Source organism: Anomalospiza imberbis, unplaced genomic scaffold (assembly GCF_031753505.1).
Source record: "Anomalospiza imberbis isolate Cuckoo-Finch-1a 21T00152 unplaced genomic scaffold, ASM3175350v1 scaffold_177, whole genome shotgun sequence".
NCBI classification, from domain to species: Eukaryota; Metazoa; Chordata; class Aves; order Passeriformes; family Viduidae; genus Anomalospiza; species Anomalospiza imberbis.
The window spans coordinates 110326-131238 of NW_027099811.1; the positions used below are offsets into that span (position 1 = coordinate 110326).

At 55.2% G+C, this 20913-nt stretch overlaps 1 protein-coding gene and 1 long non-coding RNA gene across 2 annotated transcripts in view; one reads left to right on the top strand and one right to left on the bottom strand.

The window, feature by feature from the left end:
* Positions 1 to 2013: 2013 nt before the first annotated feature.
* DLG4 (discs large MAGUK scaffold protein 4) overlaps positions 2014 to 20913 on the bottom strand; it is a 28905-nt gene continuing 10005 nt past the window's right edge. The window contains 13 exon segments of the mRNA XM_068178103.1: positions 2014 to 2182; positions 4853 to 4928; positions 4930 to 4945; positions 5660 to 5769; positions 6510 to 6682; positions 7417 to 7518; positions 8422 to 8469; positions 9734 to 9792; positions 11673 to 11849; positions 15487 to 15601; positions 16284 to 16386; positions 17507 to 17663; positions 19810 to 19948. Coding sequence (XP_068034204.1) covers positions 2076 to 2182; positions 4853 to 4928; positions 4930 to 4945; positions 5660 to 5769; positions 6510 to 6682; positions 7417 to 7518; positions 8422 to 8469; positions 9734 to 9792; positions 11673 to 11849; positions 15487 to 15601; positions 16284 to 16386; positions 17507 to 17663; positions 19810 to 19948 — 1382 coding nt within the window. The 3' untranslated portion in view covers positions 2014 to 2075.
* On the top strand, positions 6264 to 7125 carry LOC137466344 (uncharacterized). The gene is made up of 3 exons (XR_010995126.1): positions 6264 to 6291; positions 6427 to 6467; positions 6826 to 7125. It is a non-coding gene; the product is annotated as an uncharacterized lncRNA (long non-coding RNA).

The window sequence follows — 20913 nt, forward strand, 5'->3', positions numbered from 1 at the left end:
TGGCCAGAGCGCCCCTCCCTCTGCCCCTCAAATAAATTTGGGGTCCCCCCCTATTCCAGGAGCGTCTCCCCCCACTTTTCTTGGTCGTTAATAAATTGATTACAGCCGGGTAATTAACGGTAATTAGGGCGGGGGGTTACTGAGGTGGCGATGGGGTGGGAAAACTCCGCCCTCAATTCATAAACCCCGCCCTCCATTCATAAACCCCGCCCTCCATTTATAAACCCCGCCCTCCATTCATAAATCCCTCCCTCCATAAATCCCGCCCTCCATTCATAAACCCCGCCCTCCATTTATAAACTCTGCTCTCCAGTCATAAACCCCGCCCTCCATTCATAAATCCCTCCCTCCATTTATAAACCCCGCCCTCCATTCGTAAACCCCGCCCTCCATTCATAAATCCCGCCTTCCATTCATAAACTCCGCCCTCCATTCATAAACCCCTCCCTCCATTCATAAACCCCGCCCTCCTTTCACAAACTCCGCCCTCCATTCATAAACCCCGCCCTCCATTCATAAACCTCGCCCTCCATAAACCCCTCCCTCCATTCATAAACCCCGCCCTCCTTTCACAAACTCCGCCCTCCATTCATAAACCCCGCCCTCCATTCATAAACCCCGCCCTCCATTCATAAATCCCTCCCTCCATTCATAAACCCCGCCCTCCATTCATAAACCCCTCCCTCCATTCATAAACCCCGCCCTCCATTCATAAACCCCGCCCTCCATTCATAAACCCCGCCCTCCATTCATAAATCCCGCCCTCCATTCATAAACCCCGCCCTCCATTCATAAACTCCGCCCTCCATTCATAAACCCCGCCCTCCATTCATAAATCCCCGCCCTTCACTCATAAACCCCGCCCTCCATTCATAAACCCAGCCCTCCTTTCATAAACCCCGCCCTCCATTCATAAACCCAGCCCTCCTTTCATAAACCCCGCCCTCCATTCATAAACTCTGCTCTCCAGTCATAAACTCCGCCCTCCATTCATAAATCCCTCCCTCCATTTATAAACTCCGCCCTCCATTCATAAACCCCGCCCTCCATTCATAAATCCCTCCCTCCATTCATAAACCCCGCCCTCCATTCATAAATCCCGCCCTTCACTCATAAACCCCGCCCTCCATTCATAAGCCGCCTTGGCCACGCCCCCGTAGAGCGGGCTCGCTTCTGATTGGCTGCTGCTCCCGGGACTGTTCCCATGCGTTCTTCCGACCCCAAAAACCCCCCAAAATCTCCCCAAATTCAACTCCGGGGGGGGAGGGGGGGGTTCTCCGGCCACCGCGGCCTCTCTGCGACCCCCCAAATCCCACCGAGGACGCCCCCAAACCCCCTTGAGACCCCAAACTCCCCATTTACCCCCACAACCACCTCTTCCAATCCCAAAAAATCCCTAAAAAAAAAAATCCCCCAAAACTTTGACTCCCGGGGGTCCCCCACCCCCAAATTCCCCTCCCCATCCCCCCCCCCCAATCCCGAACCTCCGGCGTCTCCATCGCTTTATTCCCACAATTCCATAATTTCTATGCAAAATACTCTCATCTCCCCTCCCCCCACCCTCCCCTCCTTTTTTCCCACGCCGAGGGAAGGGGGAGGGGGAGGGGCCCGGGGTGGGGGTGGGGGGGGGAACCCCAAACCCTTCCCCTCCCCAAACCCCTCCCCCCCTCCCCTCCCCTCCCCCCCCCCCCCCCAAATTTTCGGGGCCGGGAGGGGGCCGCGTGGGGGCCCCTCGGGGGGCGTTACAAATATAGAGCTTAAATATGTACAAAAACCAAAAAACAAAAAAAAAAGAGGAAAGAGTCCAAATTCGGGGGCGTTTCCCCCCCCAAAAACCACCGGAGAGAGGGCCCCAAAAAAACCCCAAAAATACCGACCGAACGAAGGAAAAAAAAGGAAACGAGAACAAAAATTAAAAAAAAAACAAACCCAAAAAAAAGCAACCCCTCCCCCACCGTTCTGGGCATTCCCAGCCGGTCCTGGCGGCGTCGGGAGGGGAATCCCGCGGGTCTCGGGGGGGTTTCCTGTGGATTTTGGGGGGGTCTGGGGGGATTTTGGGGGTCCCCCCCCCGGCCCTAGAGCCGCTCGCGGGCGGGGACCCAGATGAAAGGTCCTGAGAGGTCCTCGATGACGCGCTTGACTTTGTGGTAAATCTCCTCGAAGCTGTCGCCTTCCACCATGGCTGGGGCAAGGAGAGGGCAGTTAGGGGGGGTTCGGGGGGTTTGGGGGGCTTGGGGTGGGTGGAGATGAATAAAAATGGGATTTCGGGGGGTTTGGGGAGGGTGGAGATGAATGAAAATGGGATTTTGGGGGGTTTGGGGAGGGTGGAGATGAATAAAAATGGGATTTGGGGGGATTTTGGGGGTTTTCGGGGGGTTCGGGGGGTTTGGGGAGGGTGGAGATGAATAAAAAATGGGATTTTGGGGGGGTTTGGGGAGGGTGGAGATGAATAAAAATGGGATTTTGGGGGGTTTGGGGGGGGGTGGAGATGAATAAAAATGGGATTTTGGGGGGTTTGGGGAGGGTGGAGATGAATAAAAATGGGATTTTGGGGGGTTTGGGGGGGGGTGGAGATGAATAAAAATGGGGATTTTGGGGGGTTTGGGGGGGTGGAGATGAATAAAAATGGGATTTGGGGGGATTTTGGGGGGTTTGGGGAGGGTGGAGATGAATAAAAATGGGATTTTGGGGGGATTTCAGGGGGTTTGGGGAGGGTGGGAGATGAATAAAAATGGGATTTTGGGGGGTTTGGGGAGGGCGGAGATGAATAAAAATGGGATTTGGGGGGATTTTGGGGGGTTTGGGGAGGGTGGAGATGAATAAAAATGGGATTTGGGGGGATTTTGGGGGGTTTGGGGAGGGTGGAGATGAATAAAAATGGGATTTTGGGGGGTTTGGGGAGGGTGGAGATGAATAAAAATGGGATTTGGGGGGGATTTTGGGGGGTTTGGGGGGGGTGGAGATGAATAAAAATGGGATTTTGGGGGGATTTCAGGGGGTTTGGGGAGGGTGGAGATGAATATAAATGGGATTTGGGGGGGGGTTTGGGGGGGTTTGGGGAGGGTGGAGATAAACAAAAAGGGGATTTGGGGGGGGAATTCGGGGATTTTGGGGGGTTTGGGGGCGGGTGGAGATGATAAAAATGGGGATTTGGGAAATTGGGGGATTTTCGGGGGGTTTGGGGAGGGTGGAGATGAATAAAAATGGGATTTCGGGGGGTTTGGGGGGGTGGAGATGAATAAAAATGGGATTTTGGGGGGATTTGGGGGGTGGGTGGAGATGAATAAAATGGGATTTCGGGGGGTTTGGGGAGGGTGGAGATGAATAAAAATGGGATTTTGGGGGGGATTTCAGGGGGTTTGGGGGGTTTGGGGAGGGTGGAGATGAATAAAAATGGAATTTGGGCGAGATTTTTAGGGGGTTTGGGGGGGGGTGGAGATAAATAAAAATGGGATTTCGGGGGGTTTGGGGAGGGGTGGACATGAATAAAAATGGGATTTTGGGGGGATTTCGGGGGGTTTGGGGGGTTTGGGGCAGGCAGAGATGAATAAAAAGGGGATTTTGGGGGGGGATTTTGGGGTGGGTGGAGATAAACAAAAAGGGGATTTTGGGGGGTTTGGGGAGGGTGGAGAGAAATTAAAAGGGGATTTGAGGGGGATTTTGGGGGGTTTGGGGGAGTGGAGATGAATAAAAATGGGATTTTGGGGGGTTTGGGGCAGGTGGAGATGAATAAAAATGGGATTTTGGGGGGATTTCGGGGGTTTTGGGCAGGTGGAGATGAATAAAAATGGGATTTGGGGGGGATTTGGGGGATTTTGGGGGGGTTTGGTGAATTCTGGGGCTCTTTGAGGGTTCCCAGGTCGATTCTGTGTGTCCCAGGTGGATTTTTGGGTGCTCCCAGCTGTGCCCACGTGCCCCCGGGTGCCGCCCAGGTGTGCCCAGGTGTGCCCAGGTGTGCCCAGGTGCCCCCGGGTGCATCCCAGGTGCATCCCAGGTGTGCCCAGGTGTATTCCAGGTGTGCCCAGGTGTATCTCAGGGTATCCCAGCTGTGCCCAGGTGTATCTCAGGTGCCCCCAGGTGTGCCCAGGTGTATCCTAGCTGTGCCCAGGTACATCCCAGGTGTATTCCAGGTGCCCCAGGTGTGCCCAAGTGTACCCAGCTGTGCCCAGGTGTATCTCAGGTGCCCCCAGGTGTATCCCAGCTGTGCCCAGGTGTATCTCAGGTGCCCCCAGGTGTATCCCAGCTGTGCCCAGGTGTATCTCAGGTGTACCCAGCTGTGCCCAGGTGTATCTCAGGTGTATCCCAGGTGCCCCCAGGTGTATCCCAGCTGTGCCCAGGTGTATCTCAGGGTATCCCAGGTGCCCCCCAGGTGTGCCCAGGTGTATCTCAGGTGTATCTCAGGTGCCCCCAGGTGTATCCCAGCTGTGCCCAGGTGTATCCCAGGTGCCCCCAGCTGTGCCCCAGGTGTATCTCAGGTGTATCCCAGGTGCCCCCAGGTGTATCCCAGCTGTGCCCAGGTGTATCCCAGCTGTGCCCAGGTACATCCCAGGTGTATCCCAGGTGCCCCAGGTGTATCCCAGGTGCCCCCAGCTGTGCCCAGGTGTATCCCAGCTGTGCCCAGGTGTATCTCAGGGTATCCCAGCTGTGCCCAGCTGTGCCCAGGTGTATCCCAGCTGTGCCAGGTGTATCTCAGGTGTATCTCAGGTGCCCCCAGCTGTGCCCAGGTGTATCCCAGCTGTGCCCAGGTGTATCTCAGGTGCCCCCAGGTGTATCTCAGGTGCCCCCAGGTGTATCCCAGGTGCCCCCAGCTGTGCCCAGGTGTATCCCAGGTGTGCCCAGGTGTGTGTCTCACCTGAGAAGCACTCGGTGAACTCCTGCTCCAGTTTGGTGGCTCTGTCGAACGCTTTCCGCGCCTGCTCCTCGCTCACAGCGCTTGGAGATCTCCCTGCGGGGGGCGGGGCCAGGTCGGGGCATGCCACCTCACCCGGCCACACCCACAACCGCCACGGCCACGCCCACTGCACCCGGGCACGCCCACCATTCCCGGAAGGTGCCCACTGGGCACGCCCCGTTCACCTGGGACACGCCCAAAAATCCAGGGGTTTCCCCATAAATCTCTGGACACGCCCACTGACACGCCCAGCACACCTGGGCACACCTGGAATTGCCAGGACACGCCCACATCCCCCCACCAGCCCCGCCCGCATCATAACTTCATTCATAAGAGGCCACGCCCATTCATAAAAACCACACCCACCCCACACCTGTCAATCACAACTCGCCAGCCACTGGGTTTAAAGTCCCACCCATTATGCAAATTAGGATCTTGTCAAAGATGGCCACACCTCCTCCTGCCTCAGTTTCCCCTCTGTGCCCAAACCACAGAAAATCCCTCAAATTCCACCCAGAACGGCCGGCCAGGTGTATCCAGGTGTGCCCCCAGGTGTGTCCAGGTGTGCCCAGGTGTATCCAGGTGTGCCCAGGTGTATCCAGGTGTGCCCCCAGGTGTATCCAGGTGTGCCCAGGTGTGTCCCAGGTGTGCCCAGGTGTGCCCAGGTGTGACCCCAGGTGTGCCCAGGTGTATCCAGGTGTGTCCAGGTGTATCCAGGTGTGCCCAGGTGTGACCCCAGCTGTGCCCAGGTGTGCCCAGGTGACTCACAGCACGTTCTGCAGGGACTTGGGCCGGATGAAGATGGCGATGGGGTGCAGCTGCGCCGCCTGGAGCCGCCGCACGGCGTTGGCCGACACGTCCAGGATGCAGTGCTTGCCCTGCAGGTGACACAGGGGAGCTCAGGTGAGGCACGGGCGTGCCCAGGTGTGTCTCAGCAGTGCCCAGGTGTGCCCAGGTGTGTGTCAGCAGTGCCCAGGTGTGCCCAGGTGTGTCTCAGCAGTGCCCAGGCGTGCCCAGGTGTGTGTCAGCAGTGCCCAGGCGTGCCCAGGTGTACCCAGGTGTGCCCAGGTGTATCTCAGGTGTGTCCCAGGTGTGCCCAGGTGTACCCAGGTGTGCCCAGGTGTGCCCAGGTGTGTCTCAGCAGTGCCCAGGTGTATCTCAGGTGTATCCCAGGTGTGTCTCAGCAGTGCCCAGGTGTGCCCAGGTGTACCCAGGTGTGCCCAGGTGTGCCCAGGTGTGTCTCAGCAGTGCCCAGGTGTATCCCAGGTGTATCCCAGGTGTATCCCAGGTGCGCCCAGGTGAGTTTACCTGTTCAGCCACCTCCCTGACGGACTGCACGCTGGTCCCGTACAGGTGGCTGTTGTACTGGCCCGCCCCAGGTGTGCCCAGGTGTATCTCAGGTGTGCCCAGGTGTGTCCCAGGTGTGCCCAGGTGTGTCCCAGGTGTGCCCAGGTGTGCCCAGGTGTGTCCCAGGTGTGCCCAGGTGTGCCCAGGTGTATCTCAGGTGTGCCCAGCTGTGTCTCAGCAGTACCCAGGTGTGCCCAGGTGTGCCCAGGTGTATCTCAGGTGTGCCCAGGTGTATCCCAGGTGTATCCCAGGTGCGCCCAGGTGAGTTTACCTGTTCAGCCACCTCCCTGACGGACTGCACGCTGGTCCCGTACAGGTGGCTGTTGTACTGGCCCGCCTCGATGAACTTGTGGCCCTGGATGTCCTTCTCCATCCGCTCCCGCGAGGCCACGAAGTGATAATCGCGGCCGTCGACCTCGTACTCGCGCTTGGGCCGCGTCGTGTCTGCAGGTGACACAGGTGACACAGGTGAGGCACACCTGGGACAGGTAACCCCCCTGGCATGTGGGATACATGGGGCCCAGGCGTGCCCAGATCTATCTCATGTGCCCCCAGGTGTATCCCAGGTGTGCCCAGGTTTTTTCCAGGTGCACCCAGGTGTGCCCAGGTGCCCCCAGGTGTATCTCAGGTGTGACCAGGTGTGTTCCTGGTGCCCACAGGTGTGCCCAGGTGTATCCCAGGTGTATCCCAGGTGTGTCTCAGGTGCCCCCAGGTGTCTCTCAGGTGTGCCCAGGTGTCTCTCAGGTACCCCCAGGTGTCTCTCAGGTGCCCCCAGGTGTGCCCAGGTGTCTCTCAGGTGTGCCCAGGTGTGCCCAGGTGTGTTCCTGATGCCCCCAGGTGTATCCCAGGTGCCCCCAGGTGTCTCTCAGGTGCCCCCAGGCGTGCCCAGGTGTGTTCCTGATGCCCCCAGGTGTGCCCAGGTGTATCCCAGGTGTATCCCAGGTGCCCCCAGGTGTGCCCAGGTGTGCCCAGGTGTGTTCCTGATGCCCCCAGGTGTATCCCAGGTGCCCCCAGGTGCCCCCAGGTGTATCCCAGGTGTATCCCAGGTGCCCCCAGGTGTATCCCAGGTGTGCCCAGGTGTGCCCAGGTGTGTTCCTGATGCCCCCAGGTGTATCCCAGGTGCCCCCAGGTGTGCCCAGGTGTGCCCAGGTGCGCCCAGGTGTGCCCAGGTGACTCACGGGGGACGCAGGACCCGAATTTCTCGGGGAACTCGGACAGGAGGTCGTCGTTGACGCGATCCTTGGTGGGGCCCAGGATGATGATCGGCCGCGCGTAGTGAACTGCGGAGGGGAAAGAGCCCCAAATCCCCAAATTCCCAATCCCCAGATTCCCAAATTCCCGAAATTCCCAAATCCCCAAATTCCCAAATCCCCAAATTCCCCAAATCCCCAAATTCCCAAATCCCCAAATTCCCAAATTCCCGAAATTCCCAAATCCCCAAATTCCCAAATCCCCAAATTCCCCAAATTCCCAAATCCCCAAATTCCCCAAATCCACCAAATTCCCCAAATCCCCAAATTCCCAAATTCCCAAATTCCCCAAATCCCCAAATTCCCAAATCCACCAAATTCCCCAATTCCCAAATTCCCAAATCCCCGAAATTCCCAAAATCACAAAACCCCGAAATCCCCAAATCCCCGAAATCACAAAATCCCCCAAATCCCCAAAACTCCCAAAATTCCCCAAATCCCCAAAACTCCCAAAATTCCCCAAAACTCCCCCAAAAAAATCCCCAAAATTCCAAAATTTCCCAAATCCCAAAATTCCCCAAAATCCCCAAAACTCCCCAAATTTCCCAAAATCCCCAAAACTGCCAAAATTCCAAAATTTCCCCAAATCCCCAAAACTCCCAAAATTCCCAAAATCCCCAGAACCCCCAAAATCCCCAAAAATCCCCAAAAAATCCCCCAAATCCCCAAATTTCCCAAAATTCCAAAATTCCCAAAATCCCCAGAACTCCCCAAATTTCCCAAAATTCCAAAATCCCCAAAACCCCCAAAAATCCCCAAAAAAATCCCCAAATTTCCCAAAATTCCAAAATCCCCAAAAACCCCCAAAAATCCCCCAAATTCCAAAATTCCCCAAATTTCCCAAAATCCCCAAAATTTCCCCAAATCCCCAAAATTTCCCCAATCCCCCGAGCGCCATGCCCCGAATTGGCGTTGTTTCGGCCCAAATTTCACCTTCCAGCTGCGTCACCGTCTCGTAGCTCAGCACGGCGTCCTCGCGGCCTGCGGCACAGCGCGCCCATGCGGGGAATTCCCATTTTGGGGCATTTTTGGGAATTTTTGGGGATTTTTGGGGATTTTTATGGGATTTTTGGGGATTTTTCAGGATTTTTATGGGGATTTTTGAGGATTTTTATGGGATTTTTGGGGATTTTTTGGGGATTTTTCGGGATTTTTATGGGATTTTTGGGGAATTTTATGGGTTTTTTTATGGGATTTTTGGGGATTTTTATGGGATTTTTGGGGATTTTTTGGGGATTTTTATGGGGTTTTTGGGAGGATTTTGGGGATTTTTATGGGATTTTTTGGGATTTTTACGGGGATTTTTGAGGATTTTTATGGGATTTTTGGGGATTTTTTGGGGATTTTTCGGGATTTTTATGGGGATTTTTGGGGATTTTTATGGGATTTTTGGGGATTTTTATGGGATTTTTGGGGATTTTTCGGGATTTTTATGGGGATTTTTGGGGGTTTTTATGGGTTTTTTTGGGGGATTTTTGGAGGATTTTGGGGCATTTTTGGGGATTTTTCAGGATTTTTATGGGGATTTTTGGGAATTTTTGGGGATTTTTATGGGGATTTTGGGGGGATTTTCGGGAATTTTTGGGGATTTTGGGGATTTTTATGGGGTTTTTTGGGGGATTTTTTGGGGATTTTTATGGGATTTTTGGGGATTTTTATGGGGATTTTTGGGGATTTTTATGGGGATTTTTGGGGATTTTTCGGGATTTTTATGGGGATTTTTGGGGAATTTTATGGGGTTTTTTGGGATTTTTATGGGGTTTTTTTGGGGATTTTTGGGGATTTTTGGGGATTTTTGTGGGATTTTGGGGGACTTTTTGGGGGAATTTTGGGAATTTTAGGGGATTTCAGGGGGATTTTGGGGATTTTTATGGGGATTTTTGGGAATTTTTGGGGATTTTTATGGGGTTTTTTTGGGGATTTTTTTGGGATTTTTGGGACCTTTGGGGATTTTTTGGGGATTTTTGTGGGGTTTTTTGGGGGATTTTGGGGATTTTTTGGGATTTTTATGGGGATTTTTGGAGGATTTTGGGGATTTTTATGGGGATTTTTATGGGGTTTTTTGGGGGATTTTTTGGGGGAATTTTGGGAATTTTTGGGGATTTCAGGGGGATTTTTATGGGGATTTTTGGGGGATTTTCGGGAATTTTTGGTGATTTTGTGGGATTTTTATGGGATTTTTTGGGATTTTTATGGGGATTTTTGGGGAATTTTTGGGGGAATTTTGGGAATTTTTGGGTCCCACCTTGAGCCCCCGGGCCCCGATCTTTGGCCTTGAGCCGCGTCCACTCCCGGCGCTCCACCCTGCAACCAGTAAGGACCAGTAAGGACCAGTAAAAACCAGTAAGGACCAGTAAGCACCAGTAAACACCAGTAAACACCAGTAAGGACCAGTAAACACCAGTAAGGACCAGTAAACACCAGTAAACACCAGTAAGCACCAGTAAAAACCAGTAAGGACCAGTAAACGCCAGTAAGGACCAGTATGGACCAGTAAGGACCAGTAAGGACCAGTAAACACCAGTAAACACCAGTAAAAACCAGTAAGGACCAGTAAGCACCAGTAAAAACCAGTAAACACCAGTAAACGCCAATAAACACCAGTAAACACCAGTAAGGACCAGTAAACACCCGTAAGGACCAGTAAGGAGCAGTCCCCCCCAGTAGCCACCAGTAAGGCTCCAGTTCCTTCCCAGTGGCTCCCAGTTAATCCCAGTTACACCAGTAAGGCTCCAGTGCCCTCCCAGTACAAACCAGCACAAACCAGTGCAAACCAGCACAAACCAGTACAAACCAGTACAAACCAGTACAAACCAGTGCAAACCAGTACAAACCAGTACAAACCAGTACAAACCAGTACAAACCAGTGCAAACCAGTACAAACCAGTACAAACCAGTACAAACCTGTACAAACCAGTACAAACCAGTACAAACCAGTGCCATTAAACCTCATTGGAACCGCTCCAAATCCAGTCCCAGTACAAACCAGTGCAAACCAGTGCAAACCAGTACAAACCAGTACAAACCAGTACAAACCAGTGCAAACCAGTACAAACCAGTACAAACCAATACAAACCAATACAAACCAGTACAAACCAGTGCAAACCAGTACAAACCAGTGCAAACCAGTGCAAACCAGTCCAAACCAGTGCAAACCAGTACAAACCAGTACAAACCAGTGCAAACCAGTACAAACCAGTACAAACCAGTGCAAACCAGTGCAAACCAGTGCAAACCAGTGCCATTAAACCTCATTGGAACCGCTCCAAATCCAGTCCCAGTACAAACCAGTCCAAACCAGTACAAATCAGTGCCTCCCAGTCCAAACCAGTGCCTCCCAGTCCAAACCAGTCCAAACCAGCACAAACCAGAGACTCCCAGTGCTCCTAAACTCCCTCCCAGTCCCTCCCAGTCCCTCCCAGTCCAAACCAGTCCAAACCAGTGCCATTGGAACCCATTGAAGCCCATTGGAACTCCCTGATCCTGGCTCCCTGCGCCCCCAGACTCGCTCCCAGTCCAAACCAGTACAAACCAGTCCAAACCAGTCCAGACCAGTATAAACCAGAGACTCCCAGTGCTCCTAAACTCCCTCCCAGTCCCTCCCAGTTCCTCCCAGTTCCTCCCAGTCCCTCCCAGTCCCTCCCAGTGCCATTGGAACCCATTCAACCCCATTGGAACTCCCTGATCCTGGCTCCCTGCGCCCCCAGACTCGCTCCCAGTCCAAACCAGTGCCTCCCAGTCCAAACCAGTCCAAACCAGTACAAACCAGAGACTCCCAGTGCTCCTAAACTCCCTCCCAGTGCCTCCCAGTCCCTCCCAGTTCCTCCCAGTCCAAACCAGTCCAAACCAGTGCCATTGGAACCCATTCAACCCCATTGGAACCCCCTGATCCTGGCTCCCTGTGCCCCCAGACTCGCTCCCAGTCCAAACCAGTGCCTCCCAGTCCAAACCAGTCCAAACCAGTATAAACCAGTGACTCCCAGTGCTCCTAAACTCCCTCCCAGTTCCTCCCAGTGCCTCCCAGTCCCTCCCAGTCCCTCCCAGTGCCTCCCAGTGCCATCGGAACCCACTGAAGCCCATTGGAACTCCCTGATCTGGCTCCCAGCGCCCCCAGACTCGCTCCCAGTCCAAACCAGTGCCTCCCAGTCCAAACCAGTCCAAAGCAGCGCGAGGCAGGGTCTCACCGGCGCTTGCTGGGCACGAAGCCGATGTCGGGGGGCTGCTGGGGGGGCAGCACGAGCCGCGCCTGCCACCACTCCTCGTCCGAGGCGTCCAGCACGTGCAGAACGTCCCCGAAGCGGAAGCTCAGCGCCTGGCTCAGGAACCCCACGTCCTTGGCCTTGTCGTAGTCAAACAGGGCCCTGGGTGGCATTGTCACCTTTGTTGTCACCTCTGTCACCTCCCCGGGGCCACCCTCCCTGTGCCCCAGTTCATCCCAGTATAAACCAGTATAAACCAGTTCAGCCCAGTACAGCCCATTCCATCCCAGTGTCCCCATTCCTCCCCTCCACGTCCTTGGCCTTGTCGTAGTCAAACAGGGCCCTGGGTGGCATTGTCACCTCTGTCACCTCTGTCACCTCTGTCACCTCTGTCACCTCCCCGGGGCCACCCTCCGTGTGCCCCAGTCCCTCCCAGTTCATCCCAGTATAAACCAGTATAAACCAGTACAGCCCAGTTCATCCCAGTGTCCCCATTCCTCCCCTCCACGTCCTTGGCTTGTCGTAGTCAAACAGGGCCTTGGGTGGCATTGTCACCTTTGTCACCTTTGTTGTCACCTCTGTCACCTCTGTCACCTCTGTCACCTCTGTCACCTCCCCGGGGCCACCCTCCCTGTGCCCCAGTTCATCCCAGTATAAACCAGTATAAACCAGTACAGCCCAGTTCATCCCAGTGTCCCCATTCCTCCCCTCCACGTCCTTGGCCTTGTCGTAGTCAAACAGGGCCCTGGGTGGCATTGTCACCTCTGTCACCTCTGTCACCTCCCCGGGGCCACCCTCCGTGTGCCCCAGTCCATCCCAGTATAAACCAGTATAAACCAGTACAGCCCAGTTCATCCCAGTGTCCCCATTCCTCCCCTCCACGTCCTTGGCCTTGTCGTGGTCAAACAGGGCCCTGGGTGGCATTGTCACCTCTGTCACCTTTGTTGTCACCTCTGTCACCTCTGTCACCTCTGTCACCTCCCCGGGGCCACCCTCCGTGTGCCCCAGTTCATCCCAGTATAAACCAGTATAAACCAGTTCAGCCCAGTTCATCCCATTCCATCCCAGTGTCCCCATTCCTCCCCTCCACGTCCTTGGCCTTGTCGTAGTCAAACAGGGCCCTGGGTGGCATTGTCACCTCTGTCACCTCTGTCACCTCCCCGGGGCCACCCTCCGTGTGCCCCAGTTCATCCCAGTATAAACCAGTATAAACCAGTTCAGCCCAGTTCATCCCATTCCATCCCAGTGTCCCCATTCCTCCCCTCCACGTCCTTGGCCTTGTCGTAGTCAAACAGGGCCCTGGGTGGCATTGTCACCTCTGTCACCTCTGTCACCTCCCCAGGGCCACCCTCCGTGTGCCCCAGTCCATCCCAGTATAAACCAGTATAAACCAGTACAGCCCAGTTCATCCCAGTGTCCCCATTCCTCCCCTCCACGTCCTTGGCCTTGTCATAGTCAAATAGGGCCCTGGGTGGCATTGTCACCTCTGTCACCTTTTTTGTCACCTCTGTCACCTCTGTCACCTTTGTTGTCACCTCTGTCACCTCTGTCACCTCCCCGGGGCCACCCTCCGTGTGCCCCAGTCCCTCCCAGTTCATCCCAGTATAAACCAGTACAGCCCAGTACAGCCCAATGCTCGCAGTGTCCTCGTTCCTCCACAACGTCCTTGGCTTTGTCACCTTTGTCACCTTTGTTGTCACCTCTGTCACCTCTGTCACCTTTTTTGTCACCTCTGTCACCTCCCCGGGGCCACCCTCCGTGTGCCCCAGTCCCTCCCAGTTCATCCCAGTATAAACCAGTTCAGCCCAGTTCATCCCATTCCATCCCAGTGTCCCCATTCCTCCCCTCCACGTCCTTGGCCTTGTCGTAGTCAAACAGGGCCCTGGGTGGCATTGTCACCTCTGTCACCTTTTTTGTCACCTCTGTCACCTCTGTCACCTCCCCGGGGCCACCCTCCGTGTGCCCCAGTTCATCCCAGTTCATCCCAGTATAAACCAGTTCAGCCCAGTACAGCCCAATGCTCACAGTGTCCTCGTTCCTCCACAATGTCCTTTGTTGTCACCTGTGTCACCTTTGTCACCTTTGTTGTCACCTCTGTCACCTCTGTCACCTCTGTCACCTCTGTCACCTCTGTCACCTCTGTCACCTCCCCGGGGCCACCCTCCGTGTGCCCCAGTCCGTCCCAGTACAAAAATTCAGAAAAAACCCCAAAAAAACCCCCAAAAAACCCAAAAAAACTCCAAAATCCCCAAATCCCCCGGATCCCCTCGATGTCCCCAAGTGTCCCCAAATGTCCCCAGGGTCCCAAATCACCAAATTCTGAGAAAGCTCTCCAAGAATCCCCCCCCCAAAAAAAAAATCACAAAAAATCGCCAAAATCCACAAAAAACCCACAAAAAACCTCAAAAATTAACAAAAATTCACAAAAAAACCCCCAAAAAAACCCCAGAACACCTCAAAAAAAAAAAAAAAACCAAACTGCCCCAAATCCCCTCAATGTCCCCAAGGTCCCAAATCTCCAAATTCTGAAACAGCTCTCCAAAAATCCCACAAAAAATCACCAAAAAATCACCAAAAATCGCCAAAAAATCACCAAAAACTCGCAAAAAATCGCCAAAAATAGCCAAAAAATCGCCAAAATTTCACACAAATTCACAAAAAAGCCCCAAAAATCCCAAAAAAGCCCAAAAAGCCCAAAATCGCCCAATCCCCACCGGACGTAGAAGCCGCGTTTGGGGTCGCTGCACAGGGAGGCACTGCCGGAGCCGAAAGATCCCAAAAACCCCAAAAACCCAAAAAATCCCAAAAAACCCAAAAAATCCCAAAAAACCCAAAAAATCCCAAAAAACCCAAACTCCACCAAATCCCCTCAATGTCCCCAAGATCCCAAATCTTCAAATTCTCAAAAATCTCTCCAAAAATCTCACAAAAAATCACAAAAAATCACCAAAAATCGCCAAAAAAATCACCAAAAAATCGCCAAAAATCGCCAAAAAATCGCCAAAAATCGCCAAAAAATCGCCAAAAATTCACACAAATTCACAAAAAAGCCCAAAAAATCCCAAAAAAGCCCCAAAAGCCCAAAATCGCCCAATCCCCACCGGACGTAGAAGCCGCGTTTGGGGTCGCTGCGCAGGGAGGCGCTGCCGGAGCCGAGAGATCCCAAAAACCCCAAAAACCCCAAAAAATCCCAAAAAACCCAAACTCCACCAAATCCCCTCAATGTCCCCAAGGTCCCAAATCTCCAAATTCTGAAAAATCTCTCCAAAAATCTCACAAAAAATCACAAAAAATCACCAAAAATCGCCAAAAAAATCACCAAAAAATCGCCAAAAATCGCCAAAAAATCGCCAAAAATCGCCAAAAAATCGCCAAAATTTCACACAAATTCACAAAAAAAACCAAAAAATCCCAAAAAAGCCCCAAAAGCCCAAAATCGCCCAATCCCCACCGGACGTAGAAGCCGCGTTTGGGGTCGCTGCGCAGGGAGGCGCTGCCGGAGCCGAGAGATCCCAAAAAACCCCAAAAACCCAAAAAATCCCAAAAAACCCAAAAAATCCCAAAAAACCCAAACTCCACCAAATCCCCTCAATGTCCCCAAGATCCCAAATCTTCAAATTCTCAAAAATCTCTCCAAAAATCTCACAAAAAATCAAAAAAAATCACCAAAAAATCGCCAAAAAATCACCAAAAAATCGCAAAAAATCGCCAAAAAATCGCCAAAAATTCACACAAATTCACAAAAAAACCCAAAAAACCCCAAAAAAGCCCCAAAAGCCCAAAATCGCCCAATCCCCACCGGACGTAGAAGCCGCGTTTGGGGTCGCTGCGCAGGGAGGCGCTGCCGGAGCCGAGGCTGCTGCTCAGGAGCTGCTCCCGCAGGTCGTGGATCTTGGCCTCGAAGCGCCCGTACTCTGAAATTGAGATTTTGGGGTGAATTCCGGGGGTTTCGGGAAAATTGGGGATTTTGGGGTGTTTGGGATGAAGGAGGGAATGGAAGATTTGGGGGAGTTCGGGAATTTTGGGGATTTTTTGGGATATTTGGGGGATCTCGGCCTTGAAGCGCCCGTACTCTGAAATTGAGATTTTGGGGTGAATTCCGGGGGTTTTGGGAAAACTGGGGATTTTTGGGGTCGTTGGGGGATTCAGGACATTGAGGGGATTTTGGGGACCCTTGAGGACATTTGGGGACCCCTGGGGACATCTGGGGACCCTTGGGGACACTTGGGGACCCTTGGGGACATCTGGGGATCCCTGGGGACCCCTGGGGACTCTTGGGGACCCTTGGGGACCCCTGGGGACATCTGGGGACATTTGGGGACACTTGGGGACATTTGGGGACATTTGGGGACCCTTGGGGACCCCTGGGGACTCTTGGGGACCCTTGGGGACCCTTGGGGACCTTTGGGGACCCTTGAGGACATTTGGGGACCCCTGGGGACATCTGGTGACCCCTGGGGACCCTTGGGGACATTTGGGGACCCCTGGGGACATCTGGGGACATTTGGGGACACTTGGGGACATCTGGGGACCCTTGGGGACATTTGTGGACCCCTGGGGACCCTTGGGGACCCTTGGGGACACTCCCAGTGTCACCTTCGGGCCGGTACTGGGCCACGATGGTCACCGACTGGCCGGCGTTCTTCAGGGCCAGCGCCGCCTGCTCGTGGGTGGCCCCGCGCAGATCCACCCCGTTCACCTGCGGGGACACGCGGGGACAGCTGGGGACACGCGGCGGTGGCACTTGGGGACAACGGCGGGGCGGGGGAAATGGGGGAAAAACGGGAAAAAAACGGGGGAAAATTGGGGGAAAATGAGGAAAAAAGGGAAAATGGGGGGAAAATGGGGAAAAAATGGGGGAAAAGGACATTTGGGGACATTTGGGGACACCTGGGACAGGTGGGGACAACGGCGGTGGCACTTGGGGACAACGGCGGGGCGGGGGAAATGGGGGAAAAACGGGAAAAAAACGGGAAAAAAACGGGGGAAAATTGGAGGAAAATGGGGGAAAAAGGGGGAAATGGACATTTGGGGACACCTGGGGACACCTGGGACAGGTGGGGACACGCGGCGGTGGCACTTGGGGACATCGGCGGGGCGGGGGAAATGGGGGAAAATGGGGAAAAAATGGGGGGAAATGGGGAAAAATGGGGAAAAAATGGGGCATAAGGACATTTGGGGACACCTGGGACAGGTGGGGTCACGTGGTGGCACTTGGGGACAAAAAAACCCAAAAAAACCCCAAAAAAACCCCCCAAAAACCCCCAAAAAACCCCAAAAAACCCAAAAAAACCCCAAAAAAACCCCCCAAAAAACAAAAAAAAACCCCAAAAAAACCCCCAAAAAAACCCCCAAAAAAACCCCAAAAAAACCCCAAAACCCCCCAGACAGCCCTGCTCCACCGCCGCGGCCGGTGTCCCCAAGTGTCCCCAGGTGCCACCAAGGGGCTGTGACACCCCAGGGACACTCTCAGGGTGACCCAGGACCCCTTTGAATGGTGAGGATGATGACGGTGGTGACCAAAAAACCCCAAAAAAACCCCAAAAAACCCCAAAACCCCCCAGACGGCCCCGCTCCACCGCCCCGGCCGGTGTCCCCTGGTGTCCCCAGGTGCCACCAAGGGGCTGTGACACCCCAGGGACACTCTCAGGGTGACCCAGGACCCCTTTGAATGGTGAGGATGATGACGGTGGTGACCAAAAAACCCCAAAAAAAACCCCAAAAAACCCCAAAATCCCCCAGACGGCCCCGCTCCACCGCCGCGGCCGGTGTCCCCAGGTGTCCCCAAGGGTGTCCCCGGTGTCCCCGGTGCCACCCACCGAGAGGATCTGGTCGCCCTTGCGCAGCTCCCCGCTGAGGTCGGCCGGGCCCCCCGCCAGGATGAAGGAGATGAAGATCCCCTCACCGTCCTCGCCCCCCACGATGTTGAAGCCCAGCCCGGTGGAGCCGCGCGGGATCACGATGCGCCGCGGGTCCCTGGGGACACCGGGGACGTTGGGGACATTGGGGACATTGGGGACATTTGGGGGGATTGGGGACATTTGGGGACTTTGGGGAATTGGGGACTTTGGGGACATTGGGGACATTTGGGGGGATTGGGGACATTTGGGGACTTTGGGGAATTGGGGACTTTGGGGACATTGGGAACATTTGGGTACATTGGGGACAGTGGGGACATTTGGGGACATTGGGGGATTGGGGACATTGGGGACATTTGGGGACATTGGGGACAGTGGGGACATTTGGGGACATCAGGGGGATTTGGGACATTTGGGGACATTGGGGACAGTGGGGACATTTGGGGACATCAGGGGGATTGGGGACATTTGGGGGGATTGGGGACTTTGGGGACATTTGGGGACATTTGGGGAATTGGGGACTTTGGGGACATTGGGGACAGTGGGGACTTCGGGGACATTGGGGACATTTGGGGGATTGAGGACATTTGGGGACTTTGGGGAATTGGGGACATTGGGGACATTTGGGGGGATTGGGGACATTTGGGGGGATTGGGGACTTTGGGGACATTTGGGGACATTGGGGACATTTGGGGACATTTGGGGACATTGGGGACATTGGGAACATTTGGGTACATTGGGGACAGTGGGGACATTTGAGGACATCAGGGGGATTGGGGACATTTGGGGACATTGGGGGATTGGGGACATTGGGGACATTTGGGGGGATTGGGGACATTTGGGGACATTGGGGACATTTGGGGGGATTGGGGACATTTGGGGACTTTGGGGAATTGGGGACATTTGGGGACTTTGGGGACACCAGGGACATTGGGGACATTTGGGGACTTTGGGGAATTGGGGACATTTGGGGGGATTGGGGACATTGGGGACATTGGGGACATTTGGGGACATTTGGGGGGATTGGGGACATTTGGGGGGATTGGGGACTTTGGGGACATTGGGGACATTTGGGGACTTTGGGGAATTGGGGACATCTGGGGACACTGGGGACATTTGTGATGAAGGGGGGATTTTGGGGGCACTGGGAGGGTTGGGGACACTTGGGGACGTTGGGGACACGATGGATGACATCCTCCAGGCTGACGTTGTTCACCTTGGGGAGCCCCTGGGTGGGGTGGGACCGGTTTGGGGACACCGGGGACAGCCCCGGGGACACTGCAGGGACAACTGGGGACAGATGTGGGGACATCAACGTCGGGCAGCAGCTCCTTGGGGACACCCCTGAGTGACCCTGAGTGACCCTTGGGGACATCGGGGACACCTCGGGGACACCTTGGGGACACTTGGGGACATCGGGGACAGACCTGGGGACGTCGTCGTCGGGCAGCAGCTCCTTGGGGACACCCCTGAGTGACCCTTGGGGACCCTGCGTGACCCTTGGGGACCCTGAGTGACTCCTGGGGACCCTGAGTGACCCTTGGGGACATCGGTGACACCTTGGGGACATCGGGGACACCTTGGGGACATCGGGGACACTTGGGGGCACTTGGGGACAGACCTGGGGACGTCGTCGTCGGGCAGCAGCTCCTTGGGGACACCCCTGAGTGACCCTGAGTGAGCCCTGGGGACCCTGAGTGACCCAGAGTGACCCTTGGGGACATCGGGGACACCTTGGGGACATCGGTGACACCTTGGGGACACTCGGGGACAGACCTGGGGACGTCGTCGTCGGGCAGCAGCTCCTTGGGGCCGGGCGAGAAGCGCCTTGGGGACACCCCTGAGTGACCCCTGGGGACCCTGAGTGACCCAGAGTGACCCTTGGGGACATCAGGGACACCTTGGGGACATCAGGGACACCTTGGGGACATCGGGGACACCTTGGGGACACTTGGGGACAGACCTGGGGACGTCGTCGTCGGGCAGTAGCTCCTTGGGGACACCCCTGAGTGACCCTTGGGGACCCAGAGTGACCCTTGGGGACATCGGGGACACCTTGGGACACTGGGGACACCTTGGGGACACTCGGGGACAGACCTGGGGACGTCGTCGTCGGGCAGCAGCTCCTTGGGGCCGGGCGAGAAGCGCCTTGGGGACACCCCTGAGTGACCCCTGGGGACCCTGCGTGACCCTTGGGGACCCTGAGTGACCCTTGGGGACATCAGGGACACCTTGGGGACACTTGGGGACACTCGGGGACAGACCTGGGGACGTCGTCGTCGGGCAGCAGCTCCTTGGGGCCGGGCGAGAAGCGCCTTGGGGACGTCGGGGTCAGCGCCGGGGGGAACTCGGGGCCCAGGAAGCTCTGGGGGGGCAGCTCCGAGTCCAGGTGGGCCGAGTAGGCTGGGGACAGTTGGGGACATCAGGGGACAGCGGGGACATGGCGGGGTGTCAAAGGAATCGAGGACATTTGTGACAGCGAGGACGTGGGGGACGCCGAGGACGGGGAGCTCTGGGGGGGCAGCTCCCCCTCCAGGGGGGTGGAGCAGGTTGGGGACAGCTGGGGACACTGAGGAAATTTAGGACATTCGGGGACAAAGGGACATTTGGGGACACTGGGGACAACGACGGGGACACAAGGACGGGGGGAGCCCCACCACTGATGTCCTTCCCCCAATCCCCGATGTCCCCAAATCCCTGACGTCCCAAATGTCCCCAATGTCCCCAATCCCCCAAATGTCCCCAAATGTCCCCAAATCCCTGAGGTCCCAAATGTCCCCAATCCCCCAAATGTCCCCAATCCCTGATGTCCCAAATGTCCCCAGTGTCCCCAATCCCCCCGATGTCCCCAAATCCCTGATGTCCCAAATGTCCCCAATGTCCCCAGTCCCCCAAATGTTCCCAAATCCCTGATGTTCCAAATGTCCCCAATGTCCCCAATCCCCTGATGTCCCCAAATCCCTGATGTCCCAAATGTCCCCAAATGTCCCCAAAGTCCTCCAATGTCCCCAATCCCCTCAGTGATCCAAATGTCCCCTGTGTCCCCAATCCCCCCAATGTCCCCAAATGTCCCCAAATGTCCCCAATCCCTGATGTCCCAAATGTCCCCAATGTCCCCAATCCCCCGATGTCCCCACTCCCTGATGTCCCAAATGTCCCCAATGTCCCCAATCCCCCAAATGTCCCCAATCCCAGATGTCCCAAATGTCCCCAAATGTCTTCAAATGTCCCCAACCCCCTCAGTGTCCCCGATGTCCCCTGTGTCCCCAATCCCCCCAAAGTCCCCAACCCACCTCAATGTCCCCAGTGTCCCCAACCCCTCCAATCCTCCTCAACGTCCCCAAGCCCCCGATGTCCCCAAAGTCCCC